The sequence below is a fragment of the Temnothorax nylanderi genome, unplaced genomic scaffold (assembly GCF_030848795.1).
Source record: "Temnothorax nylanderi isolate EJ_2023f unplaced genomic scaffold, tnyl_v1.0 TNYL_tig0205_pilon, whole genome shotgun sequence".
NCBI classification, from domain to species: domain Eukaryota; kingdom Metazoa; phylum Arthropoda; class Insecta; order Hymenoptera; family Formicidae; genus Temnothorax; species Temnothorax nylanderi.
This window is the reverse complement of record NW_027249267.1, coordinates 194,337-210,540: the sequence shown is the minus strand read 5'-3', so window position 1 is coordinate 210,540 and position 16,204 is coordinate 194,337. Positions and strand designations below refer to the sequence as shown.

General features: G+C 42.3%; 2 protein-coding genes across 2 annotated transcripts in view; both read left to right on the top strand.

The window, feature by feature from the left end:
* Positions 1-16,204, top strand: part of LOC139779019 (uncharacterized) — an 83,426-nt gene that overhangs the window by 29,015 nt on the left and 38,207 nt on the right. The gene's annotated exons all lie outside the window — the stretch shown is intronic.
* Positions 12,833-14,779, top strand: LOC139779018 (uncharacterized). The gene is made up of 2 exons (XM_071717208.1): positions 12,833-12,885; positions 12,946-14,779. Exon 2 carries the CDS (start codon positions 12,947-12,949, stop codon positions 14,531-14,533), a length of 1,587 nt encoding a protein of 528 aa, XP_071573309.1. The 5' UTR covers positions 12,833-12,885; position 12,946; the 3' UTR covers positions 14,534-14,779.

The window sequence follows — 16,204 nt, the reverse complement described above, 5'->3', positions numbered from 1 at the left end:
ATCTAGCATCGATGCCATATTGTTAGTTGAAATCGATGTGTTAGTGCGCGCCCAGCAACAAGTTCCGCGCGCCAAAAATAATGACTCTCGCCGTCCACGGTCGGACTTCCGCGCGCCAAAAACAATGACTCTCGCCGTTCACGATCGGACTTCCGCGCGCCAAAAACAATGACTCTCGCCGTTCACGATCGGACTTGCACGCGCACGTCGCTTTTCCCGCCAGTTTGTTACCAAGCGGCATATTTCTATCTCTTTCTACCACTCACATCTATCTCTTTCTATCACACATCTATTCTCTATTTCTCTTAGAATTTAATTAATTTCTCGCATCTACTCTTTATACATCTATTACCTGTATTTCTATCTCTCAAGAAGAAGGCAAAAACATCTATCTCCTTCTACCAGCATTTATCGAACGAACGTTCTTATTAGCTGAGAATTCTCTCGTTTCGCTCGTCAGCAACGAGGAATATTATTTACTTACCCTCTAATCTTCTAATGCTCTCGTCTCTTTTTGATGCCCTTCGCCGGCGTCTCACGAACTTTTCGTCCACTTATTTACACGCGTCTCGTTCCTTGCGCAGGGACACGTGCCCTGGGCCCATAACCTATTGGAATATTCGCTTGGAACGATACGCGAGACGATGAGATGGGCAGAACACAAACTGTATGAAGTCTTTGTTATATTAGAACTCTTTATTGTATTCACTAGAATATCACACGACACGTCTTGACTTGACAAAGGTCAAGGCTCTTATGCACACGACCGTGACGACCGCACGCAGACAACGACCGCACGTACGCGTGGCGCTCCGAGGTGCGCGCCACACAGGAGCTGCCCTCTCAAGAGGCGGGAGCGCATCGCTCGTTCATAGCCCGGCTCTCAATAAAAATATTAATTCTGAATTTATTTTACGTTATGACATAAAAAATTTTCGGGAATTAAAATTATGTACATAATTGTAATTCCCGAATTTTACTTATGTACGCAATTTTAATACTTGAATTTTTATTATGTACACAATTGTAATTCTGGAATTACTTTTTTTCTTTTGGTAAGTACGGGGTTCTTTAAGAAAGAATATTTTCTTGATAATAATCTTAAAATGTATTCATCACAAATTTTAGAAAAAGTCTTTATCATGTACTGGAAAAAAGAATTTATATTCCTTCAAAAAACATTATAAAATTTTATCAAAGAAAAGTCAAAATAATAAGCAAATAGAATTTTTGTTTTAATTTTATATTCTTAATTGAAGAATTAAACAATTTGAATTCAGAATATTACTTGTTTTAAGTAAAGAGAGTAAACAGTTACTTAAAAAAAGAGAACTAAAATAGAGAAATTGGTTTTCTTAGCACTAGAATAATATTTTTTGCGTGTGAATTTTGCGTACATAAATAGCAATCGCGATAGAAGATCGCGAGCCAAAAAATAATTATTTTTTTTGTGGCAAGAAAATGATAGAGCGCTATCATTTCCACACACCACCTTGCGGCAGATAGCATGGCGCATTTTTTTAAGTGGTATCCTTAGTAGGTCTAATCCACTTTGTATTAAAATATTCTCATATTTTAATGAAAGAACTGTTCGAAGTGCCTTCCTCGTTCTCGTATACAGAGTTCGGCCCTTCGATTAATATTGCGCGTCGCGCGGTGCGCCATTTCCGGCGTGATGGTATCGAAAGCTGCAAGAATTTCTTCTCGTACGTCAGTTTCTGTACCACCTCGCCGGTGTACTCGACTAAATCTTTGATGTAACCCCAAACGAAATAGTCGAGCACGTTAATATCCGGCGACCGCGCCGGCCAAATGATTGTGCCACCTCGACCCATCCATCTGTCCAGATATCGCGCGTCTAAAACATTTCGCGCCTGTCGCGAAAAATGCGCATTTTCCAATACGATGGGGCTCCTGCGGATTTTTCGCGAAAGGCGCGAAATGTTTTAGACGCGCGATATCCAGACAGATGGATGGGTCGAGGTGGCCTAATCATTTGGAAAAAGGCACTTCGAATAGTTCTTGCATTAAAATATGAGAATATTTTAATGCAAAGTGGATTAGACCTACTGGGGGTAGGGGAGAGTTGGCAATTACCGAGCCCCTAAGAACCGAAGCGTATATCTAAGCTCAGAAATGCTTCAAAAAACAAACTGTGCAGTTTTAGATAGGTCATTTATTTGGCTATCCATATATCATACCAATAATGTTGAAAGTTAAACACAAACTAAAATGTTAATAATTTTTCAAAAAGTGAGAAAACGCGGTATTATCAAACTGGTCTGATAATATCGTGACCAGGTCTGATAAAATCGTGCCCAGTTTAATAAAGCCGTACCTATAAAAATTACTCTGGCTTCAGCCAGTGACATGAAGTAGAACACAATAACAAAATGTTTTTTTTATATTTATGCATTAATATCGTCTAGTAGGTATGTACCTACATATAAAAATAAGTGAATGCGTTAACAAATAACGATCATTATAAATTCAAATCAAAACTTAAGCAACGATCTTTTCTGTAAGCACCTTACATTGTAAACTAAACAGTCTTGGTAACTCTTAACACACAGTTATCGTTATACCTATGAGTATTATACCTTGGGCGCGAAATTATCAAACTCAATCATTTCACTTTACAACCTTAAAATATATAGGAAAGAAACGCGTGTTTCTAAAATCACTTTGCAACCTAATTTTATAGTGTTTTAGCCTATCAAATCCGTCAAATTTATTTCTCTAATGAAAATATTATGTTACTCACCTCTTATCGAAACTACCAGCAAAATTGCAACGAGCAAGCAGAGAAGTTTCCAGAGCGCACTGTGTTTACATGGACGGCCGGAACGCATTGACGGCGCATGCGGGTGGGGTATTTCGTGTTACTCTATGATATTAACATCATTGTAGGCGCGTAATACAAATAGTTATTGAGATAAACAATGGCACGGAATTGTCAACCGCGCGGTAATTGCCAACTCTCCCCTACCACTTAAAAAAATGCGCCATGCTATCTGCCGCAAGGTAGTGTGTGGAAATGATAGCGCTCTATTTTTTTCTTGCCACAGAAAGAAAAAATAATTATTTTTTGGCTCGCGATCTTATATCGCAATTGCTATTCATGTACGCACAATTCACACGCAAAAAATATCATTCTAGTGCTAAAAAAACCAATTACTCCATTTTAGTTCTCTTCTTTTAAGTAACTGTTATCTTTACAAGGAATATTTTTTTGACAATACCTAATCTTAAAATACACTCATTACTCTCTTTACTTAAAACAAATAATATTCTGAATTCAAATTGTTTAATTCTTTAATTAAGAATATAAAATTAAAAGAAAAATTTGATTTGCTTATTATTTTGACTTTTCTTTGATAAAATTTTATAATGTTCTTTGAAAGAGTATAAATTCTTTTTTCCAGTACATGATAAAAACTTTTTCTAAAATTTGTGATGAATACATTTTAAGATTATTATCAAGAAAATATTCTTTCTTAAAGAACCCCGTTACTTACCAAAAGAAAAAAAGTAATTCCAGAATTACAATTGTGTACATAATAGAAATTCAAGTATTAAAATTGCGTACATAAGTAAAATTCGGGAATTACAATTATGTACATAATTTTAATTCCCAAAAAATTTTTATGTTATAACATAAAATAAATTCGGAATTAATATTTTGTCTAGACATAATTTTAATTCTGCATTTTCAATTATAGCTTATTAATAATTCGATGAATTATAAGTATGTCTAGACATAATAATAATTTTTTTTCTTAGAGTATCAATTTAATTTGGTAGAATTTTTATGATGGTATTAAATAGCAAAACGGCGTGCCATATACACACACGCTAAAAATTATCATTCTAGTGCTAAGAAAACCAATTACTCAGTTTTCTCTTCTTTTAAGTAACGATGATCTTTACAAAGAATGTTTTCTTGATAATATTACTTAAAATAAATAATATTCTGAATTCTAATTATTTAATTCTTTAATTAAGAATATAAAATTAAAACAAAAATTTGATTTGCTTATTATTTTGACTTTTCTTCGATAAAATATTATAATGTTCTTTAAATAAGTATAAATTCTTTTTTCGAGTACATGATAATGACTTTTTATAAAATTTGTAACGAATACATTTTAAGACTATTATCAAGAAAATATTCTTTCTTAAAGACAACAGTTACTTACTAAAAGAAAAAAAGTAAATTGAGTAATCGCTTTTTTAAGCAGTAGAATTGATATTTTTCTGTGTACATGCATGCATTTTCACACGTATGTACATACATACATACTGTTGCGAATCGAATAAAGGAATATTCGCGACGGGAATATTCCTGAGTGCGAACATTCTTCGAGATCGCTCGAGTGGCTCCAAACCGCGAAGGTTTACTTTTTTTTGTTGTTTTCGAGCCAACGGCCAGGTGTTTCTCGCGTGATCACAAGGAGCACGACCAATAGACGATTTGGAGCCACTCAGCATTTCTCACACCACCGAATTCCTCGCGGCCTAACGCGAAGCTCCGGCCGCGATCCCTTGCCTGCTCCGGCCGGGACGGGCAGTGAGCCCTAGAAATCCGTTCGCGACACTCGTGCTTCTTGGCGAGTGTTCCGCGACAAAACGAATCCGTATCGTTCCGCGTGCGGTATCGTATCGGAGCGAGTGCGCGACAGTAAAGGTGCGAGCGCGAAACCATCATCAGCTGTGAAATAAAGAACTATTTTTATCTCCGAACGCTTTATTCATTGTGCTTTCCTCGACTTCTACAACGCAAAAACCGGAGCGGTCCACTAACATTTAATGGTCCTTCGAGCCGGATAGTGATAAAAGACCGGCATAGACAGTTCGACCGCCTCAAAGGTGATCGCGTTGTGCTGCTCCGAGACAGACGGACCGTCGCGCTCACTCGACTCGCTCGAAACGGAGTTCGCCGTTCGAACCGTTGTCCCGGTTCACGGGGTACTTCGCGATACGTGCCCTCGACTCCGTGGCTCACTCCGAACATTGAGCGCTCTGCACCCGCTCTCCTAAAGATTGGTGCCTTGTGATTTTGTGAAGTGCTTCGGAGGCTCCTGCGTGACCTCCAGCAAACGTATCGTGCTCCTTGCGATACGCATCCGCTGCCCGACGGCGCCCTGCGTTGCGACGTGCTATACGTCCCTGCCTCCCGCGAGTCCCTGCTACTCGCCGCGGAGTCGCACACCGAGACGTGCCAGACGTCCCTGCCTCCCGCGAGTATCGCCCTGCTACTCGCCGCGGAGACGCACACCGAGACGTGCCAGACGTCCCTGCCTTCCGCGAGTATCGCCCTGCTACTCGCCGCGGAGTCGCACACGAGCGTCTTCGCTCGACAAGAAGATTGACACGCAAGTGTCTGAAAGATTTCTACACGATCCAGACATCCGCTTGACATGTCTTCGGATCTCGAAAATCTACTCATTGCTCAAGGCAATGCGATTGACCAGCTCCGACGGTCGCTGATTAACTTCAAAAAGCTTCCCAAGGCTCAGGTCACTCTCCCTAAGACGAAGGGGAGACTGACGAATTTGGACGGTCTCTGGGAGAAGGTACAAGCCCTCCATGTCCAGCTGCTGCAGACGGCTACGGCGGAGGAGAAGAAGTCGACCCACTACTTCAAAGACGAGGAATTTCTTGCCGCCGAGGACGCCTACCTTGACGCGGCGGACCATCTCCACGAGGTCATCGGTAAATTAAGTAGCGACGCCCCGAGCGCGCCGTATCGAGGTAACGAGTCTTCTTATCGCGACGCGCACTCCGGAGTGTCATTGCATCTGCCTCGTATCTCGCTGCCGAACTTTTCTGGTGCTTTCGCTGAATGGGAGAATTTTCGCGGAATCTTCGAGTCTCTCGTAGCAAACAGTGAATCGTTGACAAGAACGCAAAAATTACATTATCTGAAAGCGAGCCTCTCCGGCGAGGCCGCGTCGTTGATTAATAACATTCAAATTTCTGACGCGAACTACGAGGCAGCTTGGCAACTTCTTACCGACGAATACGACAACCGCAACGCGATTATTCACGCGCATATCCATTCGTTCGCCGACTTACCGAAAATGAAAAACGAGAACGTGACCGAGTTGAAAAAACTTCGCGATAGTGTGTCCGCATCTCTCGTCGCGTTAACGAATCTCGATCGTCCGGTCGATATGTGGGACGACCTCTTTGTTTATATTATCTCGCAAAAGTTCAGTCCGCGAACGCGAAATGAATGGCATCTTAAACGAGGCGACACGGATGCATACCCTACGTATAAAGAGATTCATGACTTCATGACTCTCCGCATTCGCGGTCTCGCGGATTACCCTTCGCAATCCGAATCTGCGTCAAATGGTGCGCGCGGTAATAAAGCTCGTGCTTCGGTGAATACTGTTTCGCCCGTCAAATGCGTCCGTTGTTCCGGAAACCATGGTCTGGCAAAGTGTAATCAATTTCTAAGTCTGTCGGTCGAGCAGCGTCGACTCGCTGCGCGACAGCATAAATGTTGCTTTAATTGTTTGAGAACCGAGCATTTTTTAAACAATTGTCCGAGTAAAGGACGGTGCAATCAATGCCACCAAGCTCACCATTCGCTGCTTCACCGCGAGGGTACGGAAGCTGGTACTAAATGTACGCTTTCCGCGATTAATTCGCCGTCCTCAGCTCCGTCAGCTGTGTCAGTCGCCGCTGCCTCCGAGTCACCGGCCGCGCCCTCAGCGTTCGTTCAAAACGTGCATGCTACTCGAGATTTTGTAAAGCAGCCGCCTCATGTACTTCTCGCCACCGCGTATGTTAGTTTAAGTACAATCGAGGGCCGCACATTTAAAGTACGTGCACTACTAGATCAAGGCTCGACATACAGTTTTATATCAGAATCTCTTTGTCAGACTATGCGAACCAGGCGTCATCGTGCCGCGTTGAAAATACATTGTTTTGGAGAAAAATTTAATGGAGTCGCGCGGTCACAAGTTAATCTTACTCTCGCGCCCTGCGACAAACAGGGACCGATACTCCCCTTCTCGGGCTACGTATATCAAAGAATCACTTCTTATACAGCCTCTCAACAGAAGCCGGCCGCAATGTGGCCGCATCTACGCGATTTACCTTTAGCAGATCCTGATCCCTCATGTAATCACCCGATTCATGTATTAATCGGCGCGGATTTATACGGGTCTCTGCTACTCGACGGCCTACGTCAAGGCCCGGTCGGCACACCGACGGGCCAGCTTACAATTTTCGGATGGATCCTCTCCTGTCCCGTCGGCCCTGCGCGCCCGGCCGGAGAGTCCGCTTCTGTCCTGAATTGCGTATCCTGCGAAGATACGAATTCCTTAATTCAAAGTTTTTGGGAGGACGAAAGTATCCCCTCTCGAACTCCTCTCACCGAAGAGGACGAACGTTGCGAGAGGCATTTTGCGACGACTCATTCTCGCGATTCACAAGGACGCTACATTGTGCGTTTGCCGTTCAAAGACGGCCCCCCTCGCGTCGGCGACACATTTCGAACGGCTTCCTTTCTGTACTCCAATATGGAGCGCCGACTCTCGCGGAAACCAGAAATCGCCGCGCAGTATCACGATTTTTTAAGGGAATACGAATCGATGGGGCACATGGAGGCGGTGCGGGCGGACGAGCGCCCCCCTTACCCCCCGATATACATCCCGCATCATTTTGTCTTACGCGAATCGAGTACAACGACCAAGCTACGCGTTGTGTTTAACGCCTCTAGCGCATCGACCGACAAAACCTCGCTCAATGATTTCCTAATGGCGGGACCTAAACTTCAACAAGACATCGCCGCGATAATCCTGCGCTGGCGACTCTTTCGGTACGTGTACATGGCTGACATTGCTAAAATGTTCCGACAAATACTCGTGCATCGGGATGACGCGGACTATCAACGAATTCTTTGGCGCCCTCCCGACAGTCTGTTGATTCGGCTTTACCGCTTACTCACCGTGACCTACGGGCAAAAACCTTCGCCTTTTCTCGCACAGCGCTCCCTTCTCCAATTAGCTCGCGACGAAGGTAAAGACTTCCCCGACGCGGTCAATATAATCGAAGAGTCGACCTACGTCGATGATGTTCTTTTCGGAGCAGACGACCTTCTGTCACTGCTCGAAAAGCGCAAGCAACTCGTGGGCATAATGAATCGCGGATGTTTCCCTCTTCGAAAATGGGCCGCGAATTCAGCCGAACTTTTGACGGATGTTCCAGAGGACCAACGGGAATCCTCGGACTATCCGATCAATCACGATGACACGCTCAAGGTCCTCGGCCTGTCTTGGTCTCCGCGCGATGACTCGTTTCGTTTCGTAATTTCGCCATACGCCATGACAGTTCATACTAAGCGCTCCGTTTTATCGTTTATTGCAAAGCTGTATGACCCCCTCGGCTGGGCGTCACCGATAGTCATCGCGGCCAAGATGTTGATGCAAGAGCTCTGGCTCCGTAAAATTGATTGGGATGCTCCCATCCCCGATGATCTTCTGCATCAGTGGATCAATTACGTTTCAGACTTGCCGAATATTAGCAAAATACGCATTCCTCGATGGACAGGGATGCGTCAAGATAAACTCGAGGTTGAATTGCACGGCTTCGCGGACGCCTCCACTCGCGCTTACGCCGCGGTAGTGTTCCTCCGAATTGTGCATTCTCCCTCTAACATTCAAGTCATCCTCCTCGCGGCCAAAACGAAAGTCGCGCCATTGAAAACCGTTAGCGTTCCACGCTTGGAACTTAACGCCGTCGTTCTATTAATTCGATTGATAGAATGGGTAAGAAACACCACGGGCTTGATGCGAGCTCTCTTATTTGGATGGACTGATTCCCAAATCGTATTAGCTTGGCTTCTACAACATCCATCCCGATGGAATTCCTATGTCGCGAACCGCGTCTCCGAAGTGCAGACGCGCCTTCCGACCGTACGTTGGCAACACGTTCGCTCCCAGGAAAATCCTGCCGACTGCGCTTCGCGCGGTTTTACTGCCGCCGATCTCGTCAATCATGAATTATGGTGGTCCGGGCCCCGGTGGCTTAGCTCAACCACGGCCTCGTGGCCGAGCCCCCCGACTCCTATTGAAAAGGACATTTTTCAAACGGTATCTTCCGAAGCGCGTAAAGCTACCGTTCATCTCGTCGATTCAACTCCTGAGTGGGATCTGCCCACCTCCTGCTCGAGCTGGATCCGACTTCTTCGTATTACCGCGTACATTCGGCGTTTCGTTCAGAACTTAAAAAATAAAGTCGCCTCTTCGGTGATCGTCAAGTCTCCCTTGACCGCAGAGGAGATCCACGAAGCCTCCGTCTTTTGGCTTCGATCGGCACAAGCGACTTGTTTTTCGGATGACTTGAAGGCTTTGAACGCTCACGCCGCGGTACCGCGATCAAGTTCCTTACGCTCTCTCCACCCCTTTATCGGGAAAGATAAATTAATCCGGCTTGGCGGGCGGCTCGAAAACTCCGCGCTGAGTTACAATGAGCGACACCCCGTCATACTTCCCAGACATCATATTGCCGAACTTTTGATCGATCAAGCACACCGACGCTCCCTCCATGGAGGGACTCAACTCACGCTTAGATGTCTCCGTCAAAATTATTGGTTAATTTCAGCGCGAAGCATGATCAAATCTCACATTCATAAATGTGTTACATGCGTTCGACATTCCGCGAAAACTCCGACGCAACTAATGGGTGATCTCCCGAGTCCCCGAGTAAATCCTGCCCCTCCGTTCTCTCACACGGGCATAGATTACGCCGGACCTATGAACATTACCCCCGTTGTCGGTCGCGGTCAAAAGGGGAGCAAACACTACGTCGCGGTATTCGTTTGTCTCGCCACTAAGGCGATCCACCTCGAAAGTGTGGAGGATTACTCCACCGATGGATTCCTCGCGGCATTTCAACGGTTTGTCAGTCGCCGCGGACTGCCATCGGACATGTACAGCGATAATGGCACGAATTTTGTGGGTGCTGACCGCGAGCTTCAACGCAGCTTCCGCGCGCTTGTGAACAACCCCTCCCTTAAGGAAATTCTCGCTAACGACGGTGTACGGTGGCATTTCGTGCCCCCTGCGGCACCACATTTCGGCGGGCTTTGGGAGGCTGGAGTGAAGAGCTTTAAGCACCATCTCAGGCGAGTCACCGGTGCTCGCACTCTGTCTCGCTCTGAATTCGGTACGCTTTTATGTAGGATAGAGGCTTGCTTGAACTCGCGACCGATCTCTCCACTTAGCGACGATCCGTCCGATTATACCGCTTTGACGCCTGGTCATTTCCTTATCGGCCGACCGCTCACGAGCGTACCGGAGGAATCCGTCCTCGAAATCAATGCGAATCGTTTGTCGCGATGGCAACACGTACAATTAATGCTCGAACAAATCTGGCGTTCTTGGTCGTCGGACTATTTACATTCATTGCAACAGCGCGTTAAATGGACCGAATCTCACGATAATCCGCAGGTTGACGAGTTAGTTTTACTTAAAAATAACCTACTCCCTCCTTCAAAGTGGGAACTCGCAAGGATTCAGCAAGTCCATCCCGGACTTGACGGTCGCGTTCGCGTCGTCACATTGCGCACCGCCAATTCCGAGCTTAAACGACCAATAACGCAGATCTGTCGGTTGCCTGCATCTATCCGTCCACCGGGACCCGTAGAATCTCGTTAGATTTAAGCCAACGTTTTTCATTAGATTTAAGGACATTGTAACTCTAACAAGTGTATATAATGTATATGAAGTTGTATAATAAGACGTCCACGCGCTCCTCTGTGCGACCTTGTCAATCCCCGTTTGTTTCGCATTCCGTCGAATACGAGGCGGGCGGCATGTTGCGAATCGAATAAAGGAATATTCGCGACGGGAATATTCCTGAGTGCAAACATTCTTCGAGATCGCTCGAGTGGCTCCAAACCGCGAAGGTTTACTTTTTTTTGTTGTTTTCGAGCCAACGGCCAGGTGTTTCTCGCGTGATCACAAGGAGCACGACCAATAGACGATTTGGAGCCACTCAGCATTTCTCACACCACCGAATTCCTCGCGGCCTAACGCGAAGCTCCGGCCGCGATCCCTTGCCTGCTCCGGCCGGGACGGGCAGTGAGCCCTAGAAATCCGTTCGCGACACTCGTGCTTCTTGGCGAGTGTTCCGCGACAAAACGAATCCGTATCGTTCCGCGTGCGGTATCGTATCGGAGCGAGTGCGCGACAGTAAAGGTGCGAGCGCGAAACCATCATCAGCTGTGAAATAAAGAACTATTTTTATCTCCGAACGCTTTATTCATTGTGCTTTCCTCGACTTCCACATCGCAAAAACCGGAGCGGTCCACTAACACATACGCACAAAAAATTTTTCTATGCTGTTAGAAAATTTAATTTTTATTTAAAAAAGGCGAGAAACTATCATCGCTCAGGACGGGGGTCCAGCGTTACGCGCCGCTCGTGCGTAGCCATCGCCGCTTGTAATAAACAATTGCCCGCGCGCCGATCGCGGGGCGGCCGCATCTCGCCGCGCCCTTGCATTTGGCGGTGGGCTGGGCTAATACGTCGATTTTTAATCATTAATAACTTATCAACAATTGCAAAAATTGCAAAATGGTACACAGAACAAGAACCTAAAGGGCACTTTACTCTTCATCGGAAATATTATTTTTCGATTTTCTTGGTTAAAAATCTTTTTCCAGACTTCCCGCGTTAAAAGTATCGTGTTCTCCACTGGAACAACTCAGAACAAAATTTTTAAGACTAGAACAAGAGCCTAAAGGGCACTTTACTATTCATCGGAAATATTATTTTTCGATTTTCTTGGTTAAAAATTTTGTTCTAGACTTCCCGCGTTAAAACTAATTTAACAAATGAAGCTATGTTAAAAATTCAAATGCCATTTTAAAGGAGAAAAAATGCACTTTAAGACGCAATTTTTTTTGTACCGTTTGTTTATTCGCGATTAACAAGTTTTGTTTATTTGTGAGCGCAAAAAGCTTAATAAATTATGATTAAAATGTAAATTTCACTATTTTTTATTTATTTTCCCTTTAGGAAATAATCTATCACGTCGCTCGTTTTAATCGCTCGCTGTTAAACTTACAAGGGAACGGTCGGGGGTGTCCGAGACCGATTTGGATGCGCTTTGGATATGTTGTCGAGCATCAAAAAATATTAGACTCGTATTTTTTTTTGCGGCTTATCTCGACGTTTATTGGTCGAAAAAACCCGATTTAGAACCTACCCGATTTGGATGCGCTTTGAATATGTTGTTGAGCATCAAAAAACATTAGACACGTGTTTTTTTTTTGCGGCGTATCTCGACGTTTAGCGGTTGAAACAACCCCTCGAAAATAACGGATTTTATAGTTTTTAGCGAATATCTTCGAAAATATAAGGCGTATGAAAAAAAGTTTGGTACAAAAGGTTTATGGCTTTTTGTGCTCTTTACAATGGCGTAATCAGATTTTTCAAATTTGTCACATTTTTTAATTTAACCCCACCCCCACCTATTATTTTTGCCAAATATAACAATTTTTCCAACGCAAATTTAAGAGCGTCAAATGCCAAATACATCCATGTGTATTTTTATTATGATACCATTATTAGATTTTTGGCAAGACGAGATGATATGTGGTATAGGCGTCGCGCTGTAGGTAGGTGTTGCGTTATTTCTGTTCAAGTTGCGCCGTACGCGTACGCTTAAAAATTTCCATTTCAACTCCGGGATGACCGAAAGCGCTGATGCGAAGGCCAGCGCAAGGCTATTTCGAGAGTCCTGGACTAGCAACGGAATGTCGACTCCGACATTATAAATACCGCCGAATTGTATCGGGCGGGAAGTCGCAAATTGGAAAGAGACGGTATCAAACCTAACAAAGACCACTCCATTAATTATAAAGTGCGTATTTATTTATATAATTAAAGTTCGAGACAAATATTTAATTTTAATATCTTTCAGAATGAAGTTTAATCCATACAATGTAATAATGCTACTTTCTGCAACTTTCACTGCTTTCAACTATTCACCAAGTCCGACAACTTCGGAGGAAGAAGAAGTAAAAGAAAACATTGAACGTATACTGCTTGACATACAAAACCAAGAATTTGACGTAGAAGAGGAAGAAACTTTAGGTTTTTATGATATATATGAGATTCCAGAACCGGAAAGAGTTGATTTATTTGAGGAAGATGATGGTAAAATATATCTTCCGGAAGAAGTTACTTGCAGCTCTGTTGAGGCAACAATATCAAGTGACTATAAAAGGCAAGCTGTGGAATACTGGAGGAGTGGTAAAACAAGGGGAAGATCGCTTGAAGGAGTTAAACGAAGGTACAAAAAAGTTACATCAATACGACAACTAGCACGATGGGAGAGCCAAATTAGTGAAGGTGGTAGTAGAATGGAAAAATTAGAAAGAATTTCTGCATACACATTAAATTGTTTTAATGAAGCTCTTGAAAGAGGAATTATTATTCATGATATTGACATCGCACGATGGGCTTCTCGGGCACAAGAAGAGGAAAATGCGGCAGGATTCAAAGCTTCAGAAACGTGGGTGAAAAGATTTAAAATTACACATAATATTGTGTCTCGGAAAATAACTAAATTTGTAACAAGAAAATCTTTGCTATCAAAAGAAGATTTGGAAAATAAGTGCGACACATTTATTACTAACGTAAAATATTACATTGATCGATATGGAGTGGAAAATATTTACAATTCGGATCAGAGTGGATTCCAGTTAGAATTACACTCCGGTCGTACTTTATCACATAAAAGTGTAAAAAAGGTAGAATCTGTAGTACAATCTATATCAGCAACCACACATAGTTACACTATACAGCCAACTATTTCCGCTGATGGTAGATTATTGTCGCCTCTTTTTATTACATTGAAAGAAGTTACAGGAACGTTTGGTCCGAAAGTGCAAGAAACATTATTCAACGCGCCTAATATTTTTATTACGGCTTCAAAATCAGGCAAATTAACATCAAATCATGTAAAAACTTGGTTAAATGATGTATTTTTTCCGAATGTCGGACCAAAATCTGTATTATTATTAGATTCATGGAGTGGGCATTGTCCTAATATAATTTCAGAAACTAAACCAGATAGTGTAACTGACTTTGTTTCATTAACTATTTCGGCCGGTACAACGGGAAGAATACAACCATTAGATGTATATTTTTTCCGAATGTGGAAAAATTTTATTAGATATTTTTCTGATATGGTTATGATGTTAGACCTTGCAATAGATCTTCATGTTCGAAATAATATCTTGAAATTGCAGTCATTAACGCACAATCAATTTTCATCGCCTAGGTTTCAAAATTTATTGAAATATGCATGGTTTAAAAGTGGATATATACAGAATAGGCCGAGTGAATTTCAAACACCAGTCGAATTTTGTTTCAAGAGTGATTTTAAAGTAGAATGCGACATTTGTGGTAAAACTGCCATAATTATTTGTTCTTGGTGCAAAAAATCGCTTTGCATAACACATTTCTTTCATGATCATCATCTTTGCGACGAATATGTGCCGTAAATGTAATTTACATATATGTTTATGTATTGATTACTGATTAATTACTGATGGATTGTTTACTGATTAATTTAAAAATTCTGCTCTGATTTATTAATACATAAGTCGTCTTAAAATCTACAATTTTATCAATCATTTACTGGCGACGTTTAAAAAAGTTTATTAATATTTTATTGTGACTCGATATTATTCGTCTACACATAATATTATTACCCAATATTGTAAAAATAAACACATGAAGAAATGTAATTTGTATTTTTAATTTATTACTATTACTATTTTTATTAATTTTTCTACCATATTTCCTCTATATATGTCCGCATATCGAATAAAATTTGCAGATTGTAAATATCTTCAGTGCCTCCCCAAACATGCTCGTTCGCTTTATTCATTCTTGGATTCAGCCTTGGATAATACCGAACCCATCGTCTATGTTCAATAAATCCTCGAATTCTAGTATCTCACCGCAATGACCCCCGCTAAAAAAAGATCAACAAATAACATTATTTCTTTAAATGTATATTAAAAGTATATGTATATGTCAATGTAGTTCCTTTCCGGAATTATGACACGAGCAAATGATATTCAAATGCGTGAATTTGGTTGTTGTTTTTGTTGTGCCGTAAAGGTGCCTTTTCACGTTAACGCTCGACGCTCATTTTCAGCAAGTAAAAATCTTCAGAAATAATATCTTTTATTTATATATGTATCCATAAAATATTATTACTTGAAGATATTGCTTGAAAATAATTAATATTTTACGTATTTCGAAGTCTATGTTTGATTGTACTGGGACGATTAACGACGATTCAGTGACGACGCTGAATATTAAACAAATTCAACTTCATTTCTTTGACGCTAGCGTCAAAGCGAAACCACCCACGTTCACCTTGTTGACGCTCATTTTCAGCGTCTCATGAATTGGCACCTTTACCGGGATAGTATATTATTGTAGCGGTTAATGTGACGTTCAGATTATGTTTTGTGATCTTACAATTCGGCGGTATTTATAACTTGGCGCGAGACACTACCGTGTCTCTTGATGTCGGAGTCGACATTGATCTCTGGCTCAGCCTTTGCAGTCAGTTGAGCCGGTAGTTACGTGACAAAGAATAAAGCAGCATAGAAGAATGGACAGAATTGAAGAAAGAATGTACAGAATTGAGGATTACATAGAAATCCTTTATCCCGCCACAGGAGTACGTATAATACACATAATTGTATATTAAAAATATTTTTAAATTAACCATTCTTTTATTATAACAGTGGATATGGGTGGACAATGTGCCCGTGCACGAGATACGAATCAGAAATATGGTGAGGGTTCGGATTCCTCACAATCAGGTATGTATGAATATTTTCATAAATTTAACATTTTTTTAATTTTTGTCTAATCTGTTTTCAGCGCTATATATATATGCACGAAATAGAAATCCGTGGGTTTATAAATTTGGCGCAGCAGCGTTGGGTCCGCTGGTTCCGGACTATGGACCAAGAGAATAATGACGAAATTTGGGAAACTTCCGGCGACGTAGATATCTTCGGCTTACGTCGACTATTTGAAATGGAGGACGATTTTGAAGAAGAAGAAGAAGAATATTGGTAAGTTATTCGTTTTTCCAATAAAAAAATATTGAATCTTTATATTAATCATCTTATTGCATTTGTGTGTTT